This window comes from Haliotis rufescens, unplaced genomic scaffold, assembly GCF_023055435.1.
Source record: "Haliotis rufescens isolate VD_foot unplaced genomic scaffold, xgHalRufe1.0.p SCAF_5, whole genome shotgun sequence".
In the NCBI taxonomy this organism is placed as follows: Eukaryota; Metazoa; Mollusca; class Gastropoda; order Lepetellida; family Haliotidae; genus Haliotis; species Haliotis rufescens.
This window is the reverse complement of record NW_025964223.1, coordinates 19,697,482-19,722,315: the sequence shown is the minus strand read 5'-3', so window position 1 is coordinate 19,722,315 and position 24,834 is coordinate 19,697,482. Positions and strand designations below refer to the sequence as shown.

Below are 24,834 nucleotides of genomic sequence, written 5' to 3'. Positions count from 1 at the left end.
CGCTTTTCGTACATGGTTTCTATACTGAAAATAAAGTCTTTTTTAAATGTCCCTAGAACATGTGATTTGACTACTCACCGATGACGTCTTTACCAAATGAAATAATATAAGACCGAAATCGGCCAATTACTTCTTTTTTTAAATCGTCAAATTTCGAACGTTAATTGTTAACTAAACATGTGAATTACGTAAGTAGTTAACTGACTTTAACAAAATAATAACTACAACGACATGTAACGACATTTTTGGCAATATCCACAATTCTTGTTCATGCTTACTTAATCTTACCTCTGATGGCGTATTGGCAAAGCGTTTTATCAAGGAAATCACATACCCAAACACCTGTCAGTTTCAGGTTAATTCCATTTATTTTCAGAATTACACACCAGTGCACATTCCGAGGGTGTTGAATAATGTTCACAACACGGTTCCATGTTTTAATAGCACACAGTTCAGCGACGAACGACTCACATCACAAAATCCGTTTTTCAGCAAAGCTGCTCTGCTAGGCGAATGATATCCATTTACAGACGTATCGCATGCAACACAGGAGTTCACATTTTTAGCGTAGTTGTAATCGGCATCGTTTATTTTTCTGTCAAAATTCTCGTCAATTAATCGTGTCTTCAACGTTTCTGGCACAATGCCGTTCGCCACCGGATGTAGCAACGCATTATGGTCATGATATGTCGATTGAAGTCTATCACCGTCAGCGTTGACAACCACCATTGGTTGTTTGAGTGGCTTGTCCAGGTTGCCCTTGAACACACTGCTCGTATAGGAGGATGACCCTGCCTTGAAACAACAGAAGCAGATTGTTTCCTTGAAGGCGCCTCTGTAACGTCGTGAGATGACGTTGTACAGGATGGGGTTGACGGTGGAGCTGACGAAGTACAAGACACCTGAAATAGACGGTATCTAGAATTTGAATGATGCTTCAGTTTTACGGTTGATGTAATAAAAGCAACGAGACCCTTTCCATGATCATTAAACATTATTTTTAAAAAAAGTAAAAAATATATTAAATATTATTAATAATTGACCATATCGTTGAAGATAAGGCCTATAGGTACTTGCAGGTTAGGGACAAACTCCAGAATGATCATATCAAAGAACAGTTGAAAGCTGAATGTTCGCAATGAAGTTAAAGCCACAAATACCCGTCCTTTCGTATTTTTTGGGTGTTGCTGATTAGACAAAACAAGAAATTCAGGGTACTGACACCCTCAGTCGAAGAATCATTTTGTCAGAAGATAGATCCCACCCACCCACCTCGTTCTTCCCCTCAATCACTTATATTTACCAGTTATAATGGGAGGTCGTGGTTTGATTAACGCGGGGGCTCTTCACGATAGAATTGTATTCTGCACTTTTGCTCACATTTATAAATTATTTGTCTGATGGTCCTCTTGAAAAGCATGTCAAGACTCAAAAACGTTTTCATAAACAAGCCAAGAATGTGGGACATAATCTCAATAATAATCATGATTTAATTGATGGTTCTGTACTGCTTGACAGAAATGAGTGTCAACCAAACGAAGCACCATGTCAAGTCGGCCCAGACTCAGATTTTCAAAGAGAGGCTATCTGAACGACCACTGCATCGGGTTTATGTGCAGATTAGCAACCCTGCAGAGTCCTTCGGCTGAGTGAAGTCGGCTGGCCTGACATGTAAAACAGAAGGTTTTCTGTTTGCTGCTCAGGACCAGTCACTTCCCACTCGAAACTGTCAATGTGTGATTTTGCATCAAAATGTAAGTAGGAAATGTAGATTATGCAATGTGTTTAATGAGACTGTCCAACACATTGTCAGTGTATGCAGAGGGCGGCATGGAAAATGATAAATACAACATTCTTTGAAATAGGCCCGTATACAGCCTCAGACGTATCCATGCCAACAAACCTGATCTTGTCATTTTTTGATGAAATCATTTATATTTTCGAATGTTCTGTCCCTTTTGACACAGATGTGATTGACAAGATTCAGGAAAAGCATGGCAAATATGCGGACCTCGCTTTCGAATTTTCACGCTTGCATCCGAAGCACCAAGTTGTCCGACTCCCCGTTGTTCTCGGTGCCTATGGTTTTGTACCTCTCAATCTGTTGACTGACATTGGGAGAGTACCCGGGTTTGGTACCAGAAATACAGCCCTTCTGGCAATCTGGATAATGCAGAAGGCTGCAGTGTTTGGGAGTTTTCACATTCTCCGAAACATTCTTGCTGTATTTGACTAGGCAGCGCTTCCTGGGAGAAGTCCCATTCACTGTCTGCGCTGCGTGTAGAGGGGGGCAAGGGCCCTGAGCTGACTGTGCCAGGATCACCCAAAGCCTCTTTGCTACATTTTTTATTTTAATCTGTCACTCGAGGAGCGGTTGAAATAAAAGTTATAAGCATCTCCAGATCTGTGAAGAATTGAAAATTCTGTACTTCATTTGAATATACCTCTCTGCTAATGTGGTTCTAAAAACTGAATATTTCACAGATAAAGAATATTATACTTTTTATCTCACCTGATATATAAAAGAGCGTGCTCTGCACGTTCATCAGTAAAGGGGTCCATGTTGATACATACAGAACCATTAGCCTTTGTGCATGGAAGGGCGCCCAGCACAGGATGAAGGCTACTGTTACAGCAACTGAAGTGAAGACACGAGCTTGTCATATTCACTTGAAACTTGGTATACACATTGTGGTATTTATAAGCGGTTGTTTGTTTGTTGTTTTTTTGTCGTTCAACGCCGCACTCAGCAATATTCCAGCTACATGACAGCGGTCTGTAAATAATAGAGTCTGGACCAGACAATCCAGTGATTGATATCATGAGCATCGATCCACGCATTTGGGATACGGTGGCATGCATCAACCAAGTCAGCGAGCCTGACCACCCGATCCCGATAGTCGCCTCTTACGACAAGCATAGTCGCCTTCATAAAAGGTAGTGATTGCGAAACATCTGAAGTATCCTCAAACAGATGCAAGTATATTACATATAATGTGTAGGTGGTAGTTTGAGAAGTTACAGTTCAAGTATACAATGAACCATTAGCAATAATCATTTTTTTTGACAATCCCAATCTTTCTAAAGCAAATCCAAAATATTTTGGTAAGGTGACACATTTCACGTACCTAACATACGAATCACGACTCTCTTCGATTGGGATGGGGGTTTGGTTTTGCCGCTACTACATTTAATCTCATCCGACGGTCCTCGTCCGAGGTGTGACTTCCGGAGCGCGATGCCGATGAGGATGTAAAGGCAGATGATGACGGCGACGGGGGTGACGAAGAACAAGAAGGTGGAGATCTGGAACATGTACGTCATCCGTCCCCGCCACTCCGTCCGGATGTTGCAGATGAGGGATTCTGGGATAGGTTCGTGGGTGACGGGGTGGTGCAGCTCGTGAAACACGCGGGTGTGGATGGAGAAGGGGAGGGCCACGAGGATGGAGACGACCCAGATGGAGATGATGATCCGGAGACATCGTGACAGTCCCGCCATACGGTGTGCCTGAAGAGGACGACATATGGCCACGTAACGCTCCACGGTGAAGGCTGTGATTGTCAGAACCGACGCATATGACGTCATCTCCATCACAGAGTGACGTAGAATACAAAAGGCTGCTCCAAATCTCCAAGGATACGACTCCCATATGGCGTACAACTCCGGCGGTAAGCCTGCAATAAAAGCAGAAATATAGAGTTTCAAATTATAGCATTATATAAGTGGCATAACATGTTCGTTATGCATAAACTGGATGTTTCTATTGAGACAATACAAGTATTGTCAACACGTGACAGTATTTTCAGCAACGCATATTTTCGTAAGAGGCGATTAACGGGATCAGGCAGTGAGACTCGCTGACTTGGCTAGGCATGTCATCGTATCCCAATTACGAGGCCGATGTCTATGTCTATGTCTATGACTGGATATTCTGGCCCAGACTCGATTATGTACAGACCACCGTCATATGGATAGAATGTTGTTCAGTGCTGCATTTAACAGCAAACAAACAAATATTGCAATTGTTTTCAATCATTCCGGTCTGGAAAAACAACAGGCATTTAATAACAAAACCATCGGATCGAATTTAAAAGAGAATTAAACTTGAACACGTACAGAATAGGATACTTAGTGCAAGTTTTGCAACCATTTGCCTTATTGGAGTGAGTGAAATTAGCGACGGTTTGAACAGTTTTTCAATTATATCAGGGCGTGTCAGCTCAGTGTGGGAAGATAGCCCGAAGTGATGCAAGTCTCAGACGTTTACCACTTTGGTGAAACCCACGAGCTGACAATCCCAGTAATATAATCAGTGCGAACCGGCATTCGATCATGGAATTCTAGCGTGCCCAAGGAACGCATCTTAAATTACTGCCCGCTTGAACTATTGTCATAACATCAACTTTTGTCTCTATTTCCTTGTTTTGCCTGTTTTCCAACATCAAAATATCTTCACCCGATATGATTCCTTATGTTGAAAATAATTGGTTGCTACTGCAGGGACATTGTATAGTCCGACCAAATATACATGTACATTGTACCTCAGTACCTGTTGTTCTAGATCTAATATGAATAGACATGAGCTGGCATGTTCTTAACAGTGAACAACAAGCAATTAACCCTGGTGATAATTTGTTTGGTTGCTTCCGCCAAATCAAAGCGTGCGTACAGACATACCTCGGTAGTTTGGCTAACCTCTGTTCTCGACTCAGAAAGTGTTGGTATGTTTGGACAGCCGGCAGGTTAATACGATTCTCTGTCAAACGTTATGAAGCCTTTAGAAGTCAAGGACAAGGTATGGGTAATTTGGTCAAATGTTTCCGGTTCAAATAAAGTGGATTTATATGCACTTATGAATCTCAGTCATTTGGAATAGGATGTGTTAGCTATAGCGTCTGCCGCTGAGCAATTATTCCGCTTTAGTAACACTATCTACTCCAATCACGAAGGAGGAAAAGGAAACACCATCAAATTGACCCAACATTAAAGTCAATAGTCCAGCTGCTCTAATTTGCCCCCTAGTGTTCAATGGGTAAATTGAACTGTACTGTTGGAAGGAAAATGCTGCGTGTCGTGTTCTGCAGTGGAACGCATACCCATGTCGGCAATAAAATTGCATGTGTGCTGAAAGTCATGTTTGAGTTTTATGTCGTAAATCATCTCCTGGTCATATTTTCAAATTGCAAGTAGGTGATAATGGTTATGGCCGCTTATAATGAGTTAGCATATAACTATAACTTCTGTTGCTGTGTTATATTAGGTTGTAGAGAACCCCAAGTTACGTGAAATACCGAGAGTTGTTTGTGCTGCAGTCAGCAGTATTCTACCTGTATCAAGGTGCCCTTTATAAAATCTTGTCTTGGCCGGGTAAACCATTGGTTATAGCATGAGCAAGATACAGTGGTTGAGTTAGACATTTTGACCGTTCGATTCTCCTTTGTCGTGAGAAACACAGGAATACACCAAGGGACAAACATGTCAGGGTCGATATCGACCAATACATAAACGGCGGGGCAAAAGAAAGTATACACTTAAAAACTGTATTTGGCAAAAAATATTACAAACGTTATCAAACTTCACTAGGCTGACGTGTTGTGAGATATTCATACATACGATGCATGTCATATCATCTGTGATACCTGTATCAAATACATCACTTACCATTTCTTGTTTGTTTCATTTATAGCAACCATTAAACAAGTGGGTACTTTCTTTTGATCGGCAGTATATTTCAGATAACGTGTATCTGGAATGAAGGTACCTAATTTGCCGAGTTTATACACTATCAGTTCCAATGACCCACCTTTCTGGTTCTATTGGTTCTTACTATAGTAATGACATCCTCCACCGCCCACTTGTCAGTAGTAATAAAGGTACTTTTATGTATCAATCAATGAAAGAGCCTGTCCGTATGCTAGACCTTTCATGATCTTCACACAGAAGGAAGGATCGTTATAGGGGTTGATCACTGTCAGATGTAGATATGTTCTATGCACTGTGTGGGAGTTTTCATGGACATCTAGAAGTTGGATGGAAACGTGACAAGGAGTATGATGGATAACAAACTCTTTATTATACAAACATAACATTTCATGGCCACTTCTTGCCCCCTCATCAGGTGAATTTCAGGGAAGGATAACACTATATATATATATATATATATATTTCTATATATATATATATATATATATATATATATATATATATATATATATACAAAATCTCTATATTGCTTTATATATATTTACTTTGATAAATTCTCTGAATAGTTTTCTAGATCTACATACTATAGTTTTTAAACGTGTAAAGAATGACTGCTTAAAGTAAGAACGTAACTATATGGCGGTCAGGTGAGTGATGAGTGGACGAGGGAGCCGTCTATTTAGCTGAAACTCGGTTGGCGTCAGTCGTATCTAATTATGAATGGAGATTATTTTATTCACCAAGAAATTGGCACTGAAGGTCTAAGATTTGCGTCTGTTCGCCATGTTGGGATCTGATGGTAGTTAGTCCGAATCCCAGGCTCGTATCGTCAAAGTCCTTAGTCTTTAAGCACCATATCAGCCTAAAATGGTGGAAATGTAAGACCTGCGAACCAAGACTCATCTTTGGTCAAAAATCGCAGAACAGAATTAACTGGATCTTTGAAAGGCATTTAGAAGTGATACACATAAGGAAGAGAATTTGTGGATGTCAACTTCTTTATTATGAGGAACACAACGTTTCGAAGTATTTTTACTCCTTCATCAGGTGAATAAATGCCAAGAGGCAGAGAGCATATGTATGTACATGTAAGGACAACAAAATTAATAAGATAACAAAATATGGAAATTAACAAAGGGAGGTCAACAGATGATTAACGCTGATAGGTGATTAGCAGTAGACAATGGAAGCCAACACTCAGCGCTGATGGTATGGAAGCCAATACTTAAGTTATCATAGATAAGTAATAGGTAATGGACACTGGGGAAACGGGAGACCGGGTACCGGAGCACTGATAGGTGAAAGAATGGACATAGACTGAGTGAGTGAGTGAGTTTGGTTTTACGCCGCTTTTAGCAATATTCCAGCAATATAACGGCGGGGGACACCAGAAATGGGCTTCACACATTGTACCCATGTCGGGATTCGAACCCGGATCTTCGGCGTGACGAGCTAACGCTTTAACCACTAGGCTACCCGACCGCCCTTGACATAGAATGAACTGGGATTGCTTCGAAATGAGGTAAATTATCACGAGAGATGAGGACCCTGGAGTGTTTCTGATCAGGAGTCCGAAGCCTTGGAACCTAACGTGCTGAAACCTTTCTCATGCTATGCCTATTCAGCATGTTCTCAACTCTCTCATTGGAGATGCCTTCTGTATTGTGTTAGTTAGGCTCAGAACTTTTCAGTCAACCCTCGTTCATGTGTCTAATTATGTTCCATGATCGATTTATCATTATCTCGACTCTAACACTTTGTTTCATAAATAAACAATCATCTGTTGGTAATGCAGAATTTGTTTCAAATTATTTGAAAGAAAAAATAGGTTTGATCTGGGCGTCATATTGTGTCTGTTCACATCGATCATTGTTTATGATAGTCTTCGTTTTTTTCTAAATATAACATTTATTCGTTATTATCATTTAAATATTAACTTGTTTCTGATAAAATTATTATACAAAAACAATTTCTTATTCTTGTAATACACATGGAAATGAAAACATCATTATGCCAAAGCATCCCACGGAACTTTTGAAATATTTCATTAAATGCCTGGAATAGATTGTATTCCGCTTGCCATTTTCTCCCCCGTAACGCCTCACGTTTGTAAACAGGTCTCCTTTGTATCCGTAATAGTTCTGGTAAAAGTTGCCTTAAGTATTATCTGCAGGGCACATGCTCTTATGTCAGAGAAATTCAATTTTCTGCTCGAAATCCAATGAACAAGTAACGGCATGAGCGATAGCTGCCTGTATGTCCTAATCCTTTGTCCGTTAGAGGGAAATCTTATAAGCTAGCCCAACCTTTACAAGAAAACTAGGTATCCTCGACGTAACAGGCCTTGCTCTATAAATCATGCCCTTCACGCCATGTCAGGAGCATTCAAAAGCTATTCATCCCAGAAAATATGAAGCTGATAAAATATCAAATTGGCGTTATAAGTTTTATGCTCTTCAAATGAATGAATTACTGCCAACTGACTGACAATGTGCTAACGCTTAGCAAAAACTATTTACACAGATGATATAAATGGGGTTATCTTTATACGTCTTCTGACTCATTTGATTAGGTAACATCGAACTTGTAATTCTCGAAGGATCTTTTAATTTTCCTATGTGTTATTAACGCACCAGAATATGCAATCGATTTTACTAAATAAAATTCAGTGAAGAGGAAACTTTGAAAGGTCAATCATATTGAGCTTTTTCGGTTTTATGACAGACTCTGCCTTTGTTTTCGGAAATCTGTGACCTGTGACAACATATCCCATACCTCATTGGATTCGCAATGGATCTGACGTCATATCAATTAAAATCATCATCTGCGTGGCACACATGTAGGTGTGATTATTTTAATATTTCATAAACAAACATTCATTGACTAAATGACTTCGCCGTGAATTAATCATACACAAAATGTCATTTTTCGTAACGTGTATGACTGAAAAGAGCATATAGTTTGTAAACTTGGTAACCATGTATCATTGATACCATTAATATATCGCATTATTTATTAAATGTAATCCGTCTGGAATTTTCCAAATCCTCATTTCTCAAAATAAACCGAAACCACCCACCCAATGCATTAAGTACGACATCAGCTAAAGGTCAAACGTGAACACGGTCGCCGCTGTCAAGTATCGATAAGGAATTATTAAGAAAGTAATGCAATTTCCTGCCTACAAAGTAACGGTGTTTTGCCATGTCCTCGAGAAAGTGAACGACACTCCAACAAGGCCAAATTGATAGTTGGTGACATCGAAATTGCTTACCAATCACTCGCCCTCAGAGTAAGGGTTGGTGGTAGACAGTATATTGACGGCAGCACCATTGTATTGATGCAGCTTGTCTTACTCAACTATGAAGTGGTATCTGAATATGACCGTTACCTTGCTAAAGTCATATAAGTATCGGAATATACGACTTGCGGGTGGATGATTTTGTCAATAAGCCAATAATTCTTTTATTATTATTCCCAAATGTTGACATTCGTCCTATCCGTCAAAAGCACCGCCGTGCTCTCGAGTTGCTCCCTTGAGGTGCCTGAATCATATGATCATAGGTTCGAATACCACATGTGGCTGGAGTTGCTTCTTGAGGTGCCTGAATCATATAATCATAGATTCGAATACCACATGTGGCTGGAGTTGCTTCCTTGAGGTGCTTGAATCATATGATCATAGATTCGAATACCACATGTGGCTGGAGTTGCTTCTTGCGGTGCCTGAATCATATGATCATAGATTCGAATACCACATGTGGCTGGAGTTGCTTCTTGCGGTGCCTGAATCATATGATCATAGATTCGAATACCACATGTGGCTGGAGTTGCTTCCTTGAGGTGCCTGAATCATATGATCATAGGTTCGAATACCACATGTGGCTGGAGTTGCTTCCTTGAGGTCCCTGAATCATATGATCTTAGGTTCGAATACCAAATGTGGCTGGCGTTGCTTCCTTGAGGTCCCTGAATCATATGATCAAAGGTTCGAATACCACATGTGGCTGGAGTTGCTTCCTTGAGGTCCCTGAATCATATGATCTTAGGTTCGAATACCAAATGTGGCCTGACTTGCATTTGCATGTGTTTATGACGGGAAACCCCATTGGGCCACCTTCTCATCCGTTACTAATTGATAGTGATTCATAAACACATGCTAATGATACAGTCGGAATGGTACATTGTTTCTTATGTTTATGGAAAGGGGTTTATGTTTAGGTTTATCAGCAACATACCCGTACTCGTGAGTTTCACCAAATGGTAAACGTCTGAGGCCTGCTTCACTTAGGGCTTTCAAACTGAGACGCCGAGACACAACTGAAATACATTTCAAGCCGGCGTTGACCAAACTCAATCACACACTCTGGTAGGAACCATGAGTGAGTGAATGTTATTAAACGCATCGCGGCGTGTAGATAATCGAGTCTGGACAAGACAAGTTGGTGCTGACTACATTCCCCCTGGTTCCCCAATCTAATCAGATGTGTCGATGTGATCGTACATAAAAGAATGTAACGTCACGCCGTAGTAACACAACTGACCTCGTGAGCTTATTTCATGCCATGTTGTTTTTCTTGACACATTGGAAGCGCTGCCTATTTGAACCCACCCAGAACCTTTCGGAGAACGTGAAGACTCCCCAACACTGCAGCCTTCCGCATTACCCATATATCAGTTGAGTGTAAAAGTATAATATTCTTCATCTATGAAATATTCAGTTTTTATAACCACATTAGCAGGGAGGTATATTCAGATAAAGTACTGAATTTTCAATTGTTCACAGATCTGGAGATGCTTATAACTTTTAGTTCAACCGCATCCCGAGTGACAGATTAAAATTAAAAAATGCAGCAAAGAGGATTTGGGTGACACAGTCATGCTGGTTAGGCTCATCATCAGCTCAGGGCCCTTACCCCCATTACACGCAGCCCAGAAAGCGCTGCCTAGTCAAATCCACCTAGAACTTTTCGGAGCATGTGAAAACTCCCCAACACTGCAGCCTTCTGCATTATCCAGATTGTCAGAAGGGCTGTATTTCTGGTACCAAACCCGGATACTTTCCCAATGTCAGTCAGAAGATTAGGAAGTACCAAACCTAAGGCACCGAGAACAATGGGGAGTCAGACAACTTGGTACTTGGGATGTATGCGTGACATTTCGAAAGCGATGTCCGCATGTTTGCCATGTTTTTCCTGAATCTTGACAATCACATTAGTGTCAAAAGGGACAGAACATTCAATAACATAAATGATTTCATTGGATTTATCAAAAACGACAAGATGAGGTTTGTTGGCTTGGATAGATCTGAGGCTGTATACGGGCATATTCCAAAGAATTTTGTACTCATTTTCCGTGACGCCGTCTACATATTCTAGCTCGTACCATGGATGGACCTCTGCGTCAAAACCACAAGCATGGCGAAGACAGTAATACAATGATCAAGCCACTCTATGATGTCACTGCTGTGTTCGTGCCTAAGCTGGGCATCCACTGGCAATGTGTTGGGCAGTCTCATTAAATTCTTGCATAATCTACACTTCGATGTTAGACACGTTGTTATTAATGCCTACGGGCCTGAAGGTTTTAACATCCAACACCTATCGGGTACACTTTCTGGGTGAACAGAGGCACATTTTGAATTTAGTCATTTGCCCAGAGTGACACCACATGTTTTGACACTTGTGTCGGGTGTATGTATGTGTTTGTGTTTCCACCATCTGGTCATCTACCATGGGATAAGTGACTTCTTTTGAGACAAAACCCTTTCCAAATCCAACAGAAATTTCTGTATAAAGCGGAGTCGATAGTACGATTCTGTTTCATCAGCACGTGTTTATGAAGTGCTATCAAATTGTGATGATACCAGATTTTCGCGAAAAGGTGAGCGTATCCTGCCCCACCGGTGGCACCCGTCACAAACACATGCAAAGGCAGGTCAATTGGTACAAATAAATACGGGAAGATATGGTAATAGTCAAAATAGGGAATTGCATCGGACATCATTTTTGTCACTGATGTGTCAAAGTTGGAAATGTCCTCCACATGTCTACCATAAAATGTTCTCAAAGCTTTGCTGAGGCCTTGAATGGTGTAACCTTTTATCAAACAACTTGTGAGTACAAACCTGTAAAGATTGTTCTATGGTTTTGAGTCGATTTCGAGTGTAAGGCCATTTTCCCAAGGCAATGGAGTTAACTGACTGTAAAAGGCTAGCTTCCACCCTTGCCGAACTAGGTTTGAAATTCGTGGCTCGACCACCAGTGGCGATTACAAGTTATGTCCCTCTATGTCCCTCTGTATCTGATACCGCCTCTCATATCACTCGCATCTGCTTCCAACAAAATGGCGGCGCCTAGTCAGGACGATCTGACTGATAATCAAGGTCTTGTTTGTAATAAAATGGATCTTACCTCGCGAAGTACATAAAATCACTTTAGCACCATGATTGAAAACCTGAAAAGATTTGGAAATCCTCTGCCCACGCCCATTTGACGGTACACATGCTCTGCAAATCCTGCCATCGACCGAAATCTTCACGGCAGTCGCCATGTTGTTTATGAGCCGAATGTCCATTTCGTTCCGCGATTTTGATTAGACTATGCATAGACTCGTATTCCAGCCAAAATATAACCCAATATTCCAGCCAAGTTCGGCAAGGGTGGAAACTGAGTTGTTATAGTCAGTTAACTGCCTCGCCTTGGGAAGATGGTGTAAGACGAGACCTGTAACGAGTGACAGGTGTGACGTGAGATAATATCTATGGGATAATAGTGCAATCATGTATAACCAGGTTGAGTATGCTGTGGAACGTTGTAATCTTCACATGATCTGCGTTTGTGAGAACATAAGAGAACGATAATATCCATAGTTATCTATCCAAGTATCTATCCATAGTTAGCAAACAAAATAAAGATTATGAATGACTTCAACGAGGACTACCCATTGCCCCAAACCTCACCCTTTTAAGCATTGTCATGGATACCTAAACGCACTGTATCACCTAAATGGTTAGTGAGATCGTAATTTCGTCTTAACGTCGAATGGATAGTTTTTAAATTCGACGGAGGAAAGCCCAAGATGAGGAATGTCTAAGACGCTTACCACTTTGGTGCACCAAGACTACCGGCTCCTGGCGCACTAAAGGGATGCAACGCTGTACAGCGATTCATATCGAACTGGGTCACCCCCTTTTCCAAAATAGAGTATATCAGACAGAAATAAATACCAACATGCATAACCATCACTGAATGGACAAAAACATCTTGTGTTGCAGATGGGTGATTCATGGACATGGATATATTTCTTTGTATGTGAAGACGTTGAAAGAGAGAAATGAATACCGCATGTGTCTACCTTGTAGATCATACCCTTACCAATGAGTTCCCACATAGAGCTGTAGGAAATATCGTCTTACTCCTCCAGGTAATTGGGCATGATTGACTCATGTCTGTATGAGAGCAATCGTCTAAATCCCAATTATCCCCGTAATGAAAGCACGGTGTGTGTTGCTGGTAGTGCCTTTGGTGTAACGCTTTTTATAGACTTGTCCAAAGACCATATACCTAACACATGACTCATATAAGTACACTATGAAAGGGTACAGAGATTTACTGCCAACTGGTAATAGCTGCAGAACGTAATATAAAATTACACCATATGCTTTTAACAGGGTCATGTGGATAACATTGAGGAACATTATATGAATATGTCGTCAATAACGAGAAGGTTAGATTAAAGGAATGTGCGTAATATGTTTATCACGGTTTAGTTTTAGCTCTTTGAACTTCTTCAATAATCATCATCTACGGAAACATAATGCCCCAAGAGCTGAAACTTAGAAGGTTGTTATTTTAATTGAAATAACATTTCAAAGATGTAAATATGATAAGGCATCGTCTTCTCAGAATCAGAACAATGCTCAGAAAGGTGATACTTTGGTTGGCGGAGTCCGATTCTCATTCCAATTAAATTAAGAATTAAGCGTTCTATTTAAATTGAATAGAGAATCTTAATTTGAAGACTATCACATTGACCGGGCTAAAGCTATTTGTAAGAGGACAATGATTATTGGTTTCTTTAAGGCAGCATCATCCGTAAGATGTTGTGCACATAAAAATGCTTATAAACCAAATGCAGCGATACATTACATGAATGTTTTAGGGGATGTTTTTAGGGGTACGGGTAACTCGGGTAGTCGGTACGGGTGGGTACTGAGAAGGACCCGGGTGCTCACAGGACTACCCGAACCCGTGGTTAGTGATGTGTTATATTGTTTAATGACAAAAATGATCTACAACTGTATTTGGTTACACTACAAGTCACTGATGTTCGCATTTCTTTCTGACTATGCACCATTCCTTCTGACATATATCTTTGAATAAAGATTAAACTTCTGTCCTCTTCCGTGTATGCATGACCAGATTGTGTTTTACGTGTATCCTAATACATTTTGTCCAGGGCTGCGGTCAAACTATTCCCAATCAGACATTTTGCACCTATCTCTTGAGACCTACTGCAGTGGGTACCCGGGTAGGGTCGGGTAATAGGGGGCTGGGTATCAGGGTAGTAAATTTGGACTCGTCCCAGCCCTAGAATGTTTGTTACCATCTACGAGGTATAAGAATATAACAATACGATCGTGCCGGCTTCGTTTTGTTTGTTTGTTTGTTGTTTAACGCCGCACTCAGCAATATTCCAGCTATATGACGGCGGTCTTGACAAAATCGAGTCTGGACCAGATAATCCAGTGATTGACATCATGAGCATCGATCCGCGCAATTGGGATCGATGACATGCATCAACCAAGTCAGCGAACCTGACCACCCGATCCCGTTAGTCGCCTTTTTAAGACAAGCATAGTCGCCTTTCACGGCAAGCATGGGTTGCTGAAGACCTATTCTACCCCGGAATCTTCACGGGTCTGCTGTCTTCGTACTCCAGACAGACAACATTACACAACCAAGTAGGGGTGGTAACTCTTTGTCGGCCGGTTCTCGGACGGTCTCCAGTGGAATTGAATTGTGTATCGGTCCCAAAGGCGGTAAATGGTGCTGTGGCGGACGTTGAAGTGGCGTGCAACAGAAGACTGCGATACCCCTCTTTGGATACGTCCTATGGCGATGTTCCGATCGGCAGCGCTGAGTCTCGGCATTATCGAACTTGAAAAATGTTGACAATTGAATGAGAAATTATTGGCTTATGCTTGCCTTTTTATAGCCACAACCACGAGTTACGAATGCTATAACTTGCATGTGCATTTTGCTTTACTGTTTTCCTCCATGACATTTTTGAACAAGTATGAAAACGATGCCCTTTAAGACATTGCACAACATATATCCAATCTATATACCGGTTTTTTTGTATGGTCAGGTTCAATGAACTACATACTACCTGTGCGTGTCTTTCTTTTTTTTGAAGAGTGTATCTGCAATGTGTACGTTCAGGTAATAATGTGTCGACGCACATTGGAACTTGAGCAAATATGCTTTTTATTTAAACGCATTTTCTATTGATTAAGGAAATTATTTTTGTCGTTTTTAGTTAAGTGTAGGTTTGTTTGTTTGTCGCCGCACTCAGCAATATTCCAGATTTATGACGGCGGTCTGTAAATAATCGAGTCTGGGCCAGACAGTCCAGTGATTGACATCATGAGCATCAATTCACGCAATTGGGATACGATGACATGCATCAAACCAAGTCAGTGAGCCTGACCACCCGATCCCGTTAGTCGCCTTTTTAAGACAAGTATAGTCGCCTTTCACGGCAAGCATGGGTTGCTGAAGACCTATTCTACCCCGGAATCTTCACGGGTCTGCCGTCTTCGTACTCCAGACAGACAACATTACACAACCAAGTAAGAGCCGCACCTTCCCAATTCGATTCCTAAAGATTTCACAACATCGTAACACACAGTTTACTTCAAGTATAAGGTGAGCTTCAGTGCCTTGGCGGCGTTATATTCTTTACCTTGGGTTGAGTGAGTGGGTTTCGATTTACGCCGTTTGGGGATATATTCCTGCAATATCAAGGCGGGGCCCTTCAGAAATGGGCCTTACACATCGAACATTCGGCATGACGAGCGACCGCTTCAACCACAAGGCTACCCTGAGTTGAGATTTACATGTACGTGCATTCTTCAAACTATTGACCATTCCCCTCATGCAACAACGTAGATAGTTGGGGATAACTGACAGCAATGTTATTTTTGTCTTAAGCCACGCAAGCCGAAACTAAAACTTGATCCATGTTGTAAACAGGATAAGGCACAACTGATAGCTTATGACTGGCATTTGAAAGGAGTGGTGAGGCGAAGGAACATTCGTGTCCAACTCGTGTTATTCTGGGACAAGCCGAATAGCGACTCGTGCCCCTATCATGGCCATTTTTGCGACCGGGTTCCGTCCTTAGCGCAAACGGACATACCTAAAACAATTGTCAACTCGTTGCGTAATGGTTCACATGCATTTCCCCATATATTATATGTTTCAGATGCAATTTAAAGCACATCTGGACATGCGGAATTATACAGTATGATTGAACACATTTAACTGTGTCTTGGGTATATTTTTAGATGCAAGAATTATGTAAAATCAAAAAATATTTCTGAGGAATTCTTTGACGAAGGACTTGAAATCATACGCGCATTCTGATTGGGGGACGAGTCTTCTTGTAGGAGGTTACGGAAAGGGGCGAGTTGTGACGAATGGCGAAGGAAGTCTTGTTCATGAGACTCTCATATCGAGGACATTCTCTCCCGAACAGCTCCTCTTCCAAAGAATTCTGTACTGTACCGAGTACCGCCACACTATTCAAACCACGTGCAAGAAATGTGCTTTGAAGTTTAAAAACTGGTTGCAACAGAATCACTTAGTTTCAACACAGTCTAACCCTAGTGTCAGTGGAATCACTGGTTTGGGAAGAAAGTGGTATCTCCTTCGAAGAAAACGCAAGAAATACATCAGTTAGTATTAATCAAAACCACTGGCCCATGAACAAGATCATCCTTTGAATACAAGTTATGTTCTGACCGGTAGATATGGTCCATGGACATTTTCACTGCATTTCTAACAGATAGAGTTTTCCTGACACAGAACAAATTGGCGAGAATATTAGTTTTGCTACACGCTTACAACGTTATCATATTTACATCTGGATATGTCTAGTAATAATATGGCAAGACGTTTTTGTTAACACAGCGAAAGCAATATCTCCCACGGGGCGGTATTGGATGATAAATGACTGTCAGTTCTTTCCATCGAAACTACAAAATTCTGTGTCAGCAAATCGACTCAGCAGGCCAAATCTTCGGTTAACTGTATTTTTTCGCAATACATTTTTTGGTTGTTTGTTGTTTAACGCTGCACTCAGCAATATTGCAACTATATGACGGCGGTCTGTAAGTCCAGTCTGGACCCGACAATCAAGTGATTGAGCATCGATTTCGTAATCTGCTTCACAGCACGACTTTAACTGCGTTTTTATTACATTGTGTATCGATTAATGTGTTTTTTACATTTTGAGTAATCTCTCAATGTGATAAAAAAAAAGCAGTAATAGATTTCTTAACGCATTGAATTACTTGCCTAACAACTAACTCGCACACCGATCTCACTGGAAATCATACATTAAGAAACCAACTCAAACCAATTTGATCTTTTATCAATACTCAGGATGACAACTTGTTTCAGGAAACCATCAAGGTACAATTTTCAATTTTCGACATGATGGCAATCACACAGCAATCACAGTTATTATAACTGTTGTGTATAATCGTTTCTCGTCTTGCGTTACAAATTGGTCTGCCTTCCATCTGCAAATATGGTTGTCGGAGAGGAAATTACTCATTGCAACGATTGACAGAAGGGCTTCACATGACAGGTTTATCGGTTAAGAAACGCTTTTTAATCAAATATTGAACCATTTCCACATTTGCATGTATTTGTTATTGTCGGAAAATGCTGAAAATCATTAAGCTTGCAACGTGTCTTTTATTCTCACATATTTTGATAATCTGTATTGACATATGGTAATCTGTATGAACATATGATAATCTGTATGAACATATTGGACGCTTTGTGTAATATTCTAGCCACACCTAAGTGTGGGAAACAAAGTGAGTTTCACATATTGGACCTATGCTCGGATTTTCAACCCATTTCTTCGGCGTGACGACCCCACACATAAACCGATTGGCGACCAAACCCCACACAGTTTGTGTCATATTACGTATCATATCGGATAGCTGTACGAACGTGACACGTACATAACAATTGTTTAATGTTTGATACTACACGTTCAGGTCATCATTTATCGACCACGTCGTTCTAACATGCTTGACGTAAAAGGTGACTATGCTTGTCGTAAAAGGCGACTAACGGGATCGGGTGGCCAGGCTCGCTTACTTGGTTGATGCATGTCATTGATCCCAATTGCGTGGGTCGATGCTCATGATATCAATCACTGGATTGTCTGGTCCAGACTCGATTATTTACAGACCGCCGTCATATAGCTGGAATATTGCTGAGAGCGGCGTTAAACAACAAACCAACCAACCGACCTTGTGCTTAAACATATTCATCATCTTCAGCTTAATTGAAAGTTTTTTTTATTGATGATCCAAGAACTGTTTTCGTGCAACAGTTTCGTGACTTTGTCCTTCATTTGAGGCACGGGTATATTAAAGGATAAAATAAGTACTATGATCCAAGGTCTGGAGCAGAAAGTTGCGACCTTCTGTACCGTAACCTTGCCCTTCCTTTGAACCATGCCCACCGGTTCACTTAAGGTGTGGGTGTTTGAATAATTACAGTGACAAAACTCGTTAGTCTGGACCCTCGTTAATACGGAATCCCTACTTTCTGGTACTTTGGTATCCATTTCGCCAAGCCGTTTCTTCCAAATTTGAGACGGATAAAAAAAATAGATTTCTCACCAAGAAATGTATGTACACCTATCACGAAAGGACGATTTCTCACCAAGAAATGTATGTACACCTATCACGAAAGGACTCCAGAACCAATCTCCATTCAACATTTCTCAACCAAAAAGTTTGAAACACTCAAATGTGAAGCCAAATGAGTATGACCAAGAGGGTCACATCGTGCTGAGACATGAATTAACATCTCGGCACCAATATGTGGAGACATGGAATCCCAGAAACATTAGTCGCGTCACGTGGCACTCCGTCTGATCCCCATGCTTCGTTTCCCCCTGAGCCGTCTCGTATCTAAGTCTATGGGATTGATGGCTCTTCTCGATACCAAGCAGCACGGAGTCCCATAGCTTAGTCTTCTCATCAAAGCATGCTCCCGAAACTACGATTTATTCATTAAGAATACCCCTGCTAGACCTACGATGAAAGTGAATTTCATAAAGTAGAGCTATCCAGTTCAGAAGTCCAATCGTGAGGAGGGAAAGATTAGCGAGCGTCGGTGTAAACAACACGGCAAAGGAAGGAGATGTCCCGACGCTATTCGTTAGTCATTGGCGACGGTGAAATAACATGAAATACGAGTTGTAGTTGTCTTTATCCAATAACGGCAGGATAAACAAGTCTTTAAAAGAAGAGACAAGAAGTATTTAAGGCAACATAAACAACTTTCAGAATCACCAGTGCATTTAGAGAGGATGTTTAATTTCGCAACAACTTGCAACCTCTGCAGCTTAAGGCCCCCGCTGCTTAAATCATGCGCATATGCTGGAAAGGGCTAAGCATTCCCTATTCGGAGTGTGTGCGCGTGTTTGTGTTTATGTGTGTGTGTGTGGGGGGGGGGGGGGGGGGGGGGGGGGACAGACAATTTTATTTTCAACAATCTGAAGCATAATTTTTTCGGGAGTTTTTGGGGACAGAATATCAAAAGGTCAGTCACTAATGTCCTGTGGTGTGGAAAAGTAAATGAACAGAAAAAAACCGGATATAATATTCTAAAAAAGAAATTGCTATGAAGTTACCTTCAGCCATGATGGAGATTTGCGACAAAAAAACATGAGGCCATAGAGCTTACAGCCATTGATTACGATATCGAAGATCAACTCAATGAGGTCACACTAGTGGACGCTTGAGCCGTTGGTTGTGGCATTTATTACAAATTCACGGCAATATCGATAGTCACCGATAATAACCTTCAGTACACGTTCAATAGAGATATAGACTATCGGTACCTCTTGTTCTTGGCAGGGATGGCGTGTTTTTATTACAATGGATAAAGAGACCTAGTTGATCAGCTTTTTGCTTAACAGCCGGGGAAAAAAAGAAAATATATACATCCATGTTTGAGGGTGGCTAAAACAGAACAAGCAACAAATGGTGATTCGATGGTGATGTATTGGGTACAGGTATCACGTGTTTTGAAACTTAAGTTTATAGTGTTTTCAGCCCAGTAACGTTTTGAATTTTGCAATTTTTGGTCAAATCCAATTTTCAAGGGTACACTTTCATATGCCCGGCATTTCATACCAAAATAACTGGTATGTAATCGTTTTCGTACAGTATCTAGACGTGCCATTCATTGTGTCGCACACGTCCAACTTTGTTTCATCCATTTGTGTCTAGCTACACTAGTATCAATCTCATTAAAATGAGATCTTTGACTCCGATACGCTATCTCTACACGAAGTTCGGAGGGCGCTTCCATGGGAGGTTGCGTCAAGTGACCTTTCTAATCAGGCAGTTAACACCTTTCTGAAACTTTGACTGACACAATCAAATTGCGAATGTGGAGTTTAGTTTGTTTGTTTGTTTAACGCCGAACTCAATGGCTACTGATTAACATAACGAGAATCGATCCTCGCAATTGGGATACGATGACATGCATCAACCAAACCTGGCGAGCCTGACCACCCGTTAGTCACCACCTATGACAAGCATGGACTGCTGAAGAAAAAGTCAAACCAGGATCTTCACGGAAGGTGATTATGAAGTCATTGCTTTGAATCACGTAAAAGAGCAGAAAAAACGTAAACAGCTAACTCACCAAACAGCAACAGCAGGAGGTCTGACACAGCCAGGCTGAAGAGGTAGTAGTTCGTCGTCGTCTGCATGTAGGAGTTACGGGCGATGACGATGCAGGTGCAGACGTTGCCGATGGTGCCAGAGATGAAGATGAGGCTGTAGATGATGGTGAGTAGGACGCCGGCTGTGCTGCCCATGTTTTTCGAGCCAAGGTTGGTGAGGATGTAGTCTTGGAGGGAGAAGTTATTGACAACGACGTCACTGACGTTGCTGAAGTTGAGCACAACGGACACACTACCGATCACAGACATCGTAAATACTCTTTACAATGTGAACACGTTAAGTATCTATCTGAATTGGCTTCCTAGAAAAAAGATTTACACACCAGTGGAGATACACAATTCTACTGCACAAATTACCTTGGTTTATTGCTTGGTGTGACATCGGGGTTATTACAGCTGTATATCACAGTTAACCATGGGATAACTGATCGCAAACTAAAGCCACGGTGTCATCCAATCCTGAGACCAATAATAGCTCACAGCTATTATATGTCGACACAAATGGAATTCTCATTAACACAAACCGGCTTCTTAAAGATGTCCGTCGTCGAGTGAACCTTTAAACTGTCAATACAAGATTGTATTCAACCGAGGGCTTGATATTATTTTGCCCAAATGAACATTATTCTGCTTTCATTGGCCACGACTGACGCGCAAACCTCTCTGTTCTTGAGACAAGTCATAGAAGATCAACATAAGAGACAAGAACTGACTTTGTACACACATTTTCCATTTGGTTGAGGACCACATCCGTCACTGAATGTCTCAAACTTGTCGTCGGTAGGCTCAACTCTCCTTACTTACAGACAGGCTGCGGTAGACGGAGAAATTAGACAATTCTTCAAGACGCTATGGCCCAACAGCTCTTCCATTGTGAAGGAACCAGTGCTGAGAAAGCAGGCAGCGTGAAGTTGTGTGCCTACGTCAGCACTTGGCGTTTGTGTTGTAAGTAACGTCTGTTGTTGACAACTGCAAATGAAACACATTTTCGTGGAGCACTTAGCTAGTTCAGTAGAACGAGTACCAGTTTTTACACAAGAATGTTAATTTATGCAGTTCTAAATGGATGTTTAAGTGAGATACATTAACTACAAAGACAGATCACAGTCCCTATGGTAGACAGCTCTTCGAGTAGCAATTGCGTTAAGTGGGGATGAATAATATAGTATGTTATTTATTGTAAACCACTCTGAAGACGCAAAGCTACACCAATAACAAAATATATTCGTTTTAAGACCATTGTTGTAAGCTTAAGATACTATACAAAATCTCTGAAGAAAGCCATTTCCTATTTTACGAAGAGTTTATTACGAATTTACACCAAGCGGAAATTGTGGATTGAAACTTTGATGTCACAATATCTTATGTTAAGTAAATACCGGTAATGCTTTGTATAGTTAGTGTCTGTTTTGACAAAGAAATCACTATATAAACTCAAATGAGATATCACAGCGTAAAAACATCGGTGCATACAGATCCTTTTTTTCATTCCAGACAATGCCTTGAGAAAGATACCTCGGTACACTTCAAACGACCAAAAAGACAGCATCAATAGTCAATGGTGATTATGTTTGGCCATAAGAATTTACAGCTCATATGCGACTGGGTAGCTCAGGGGTTACTTTGCGTCCCTCGTCAAATGCCCGGGTTTGATTCCGCACATGTGTAAAATGCATGCTGACCATTTCTAGTTTCTTTTGGTTGATGTCGCTTGAATTTGATAATTTGATATAACTTCATTCATACGATGACATGCATCAACCAAGTCCACGAGCCTGACCACCCGATCCCGTTAGTCACCTCTTAAGACAAGCATAGTCACCTTTTACGGCAAGCATGGGTTGCTGAAGACCTATTCTCTCCCGGATCTTCACGGGTCGAGTAACATCAGAAACCACACTGTTAAGAATGGTACTTTTGTGGGATGTGAGCGTGAAGTGATTTCTGCGTCGTGCAGCTTATTTAAATCTTAAAAACATATTGAACGTATGACTTTCGATGCAAGTGATAAGGAATCACTACAATGGGCGACTAGGTAGACACCGTGTTGGAGTAAGGCAATATTTAGACCACATGGAAATAGGTTATGTCTGAAAAAATTACAAGTCGCGAGAATCCTGGTCCAGCTGGTTCACACTGTTGGCTTATCATGAATAATTGATGAATAAGACAGAAAACATTTTTCACTCACAAACTCACACACAAATTTCGTTTCCGAGTATAAGAGTTTAATCTTAGTGAGTTGAGTGAGTATGGGTTTACGCTCCGTATACCATTGCCACAGTCTTATCACAACTGGTTTCACAAAGAATTGGCGTCTTTGAGTGTACCCATGTGGGGAATGAAAACAAGAGCCCACTTGCTCAAAGCGATCTTACCGCTACGAAGTCTTTGCTAAAGTATGTGAGTTACGATCATCGTACAGCTAAGGTCGCTTTGTGTCAGTGCGCCTTTGAGCTGCGTCTTTGCGCTACGCTAAGTTCATGTCAAAATATAGGAGTTAACGTCTTAACGCTAAGATCGCCTTGTGGAGCGGGGCCCTGGTCTTCGGTTCCAACCAAGGCTATTCCACCTCCCCTAAATCAATAATTACAAGAGATGAATAATTTGCTGACACAAAATATAATGAAACTGTGATTAGAATATATATCAACCCTTTGAGCGTGTTAATTCACCTCTCGCATCATTCAAAAAGTCATAGCCAGAGAATAATCAGTCTCGAATATCTGCCGAAACAGATTCCATAGGGCGTTTAGACAAAATAGTGATGAACATTATATGAATAAAAGTTAATGATGAAACCAGGAGCTCGGTGGGTAAGCATGCCCTGCTTTACCGATATCATCCGCCACTCTCACAGTTTCATTAAAAAGTAAGTTTGATTTTGTATAGCAATACCACTGCCATATAGCCATGGCTATTTACACAATCGAGTCTGGATCAGACAAGCCAGTGATTGATGTGATTATTCATCCATGCCGTTGATTGATTGGTTTGGTTGTTGTTTTACGCCACACTCAGCAATATTCCAGCTATATGACGGCGGTCTGTAAATAATCGAGTCTGGACCAGACAATCCAGTGATTGACATCATGAACATTGATCCGCGCAATTAGGATCGATGACATGCATTAACCAAGTCAGCGAGCCTGACCACCCGATCCCGTTAGTCACCTCTTACGACAAGCATAGTCGCCTTTTACGGCAAGCATTGGTTGCTGAAGACCTATTCTTCCCCGGATCTTCACGGGTCCCATGCCGTTTAGCAACAACGCCACTTTATAAACCAATCCATCGTATGTCGTATGATACCATATAAGCAAACTAACAATAATTAATGAAGATTGGAAGCACAAACACCATACCATTCCAATGGGCGTAATCCTGATTATTTCCAAGTTGGTATCAAGTGTCCATGAACATTTTTTGTCAAGCAACAAATCACGGGTGAAGCAAATTGAACATTGCACTTAATCATGGTACTTTTTACATTAAAGCACTGGTAAAATGTACACGTGAAACCGTCAACACATCGTCACAGGTCTTGGTCGGGGGGCTAGTTGTAACATAAGTCCCTTTGGCGTTTCCTAACGCTTAGGCTACTCCATTCCAACTGAATAAGCTTCAAGGAATGGCCGGAGAGAGCGTGCTGATGTACTGGAGACTTGGTACACTAACTCTTCCAACCGTAGTGCTGGACGTAATGAGGTGCACCGCTGACGCTGAGATAGCTCAGCGACTGCCAGGACTGTTGCAGAGTGATGGTTGATAGGCAAGACACTAGCGGCTGCTACACGTTATACGTTAGCGCAGTCCAATATGACGCAAGTTGACGATGGAGGTAGAGTGTGGGCTGAACGTTATGTTTTGCTTGTAATCGCATGTTGACAATATTGAAAATTAAGTGCCTACTGTTGTACTTATTTTTGGCAACTGAATTACCGTTTGAAATCAATGTTTACGCAAGTTCTGATTGTATTGGTTGTATTAGTATTTACTTGTTATGTCGGGTTAGAGTGAGTGAGTAAAATTTAACGTTACATCAGCAGTATTTCAGCCATATCGCGACGAATGTTGGGTTAGATACTCAGTGGGGAGTCTATATGCATGTGC

General features: G+C 41.1%; 1 protein-coding gene across 1 annotated transcript; it reads right to left on the bottom strand.

Moving 5' to 3' along the window:
• Positions 1–257: 257 nt before the first annotated feature.
• Positions 258–24,474, bottom strand: LOC124139001 (pyrokinin-1 receptor-like). The gene is made up of 5 exons (XM_046505945.2): positions 24,087–24,474; positions 20,682–21,690; positions 3,129–3,677; positions 2,513–2,638; positions 258–902 (listed from the first exon to the last, which is right to left on the bottom strand). The coding sequence occupies exons 2-5, from the start codon at positions 20,968–20,970 to the stop codon at positions 418–420; spliced, it is 1,449 nt and encodes a 482-aa protein (XP_046361901.2). The 5' UTR covers positions 20,971–21,690; positions 24,087–24,474; the 3' UTR covers positions 258–417.
• Positions 24,475–24,834: the final 360 nt, after the last annotated feature.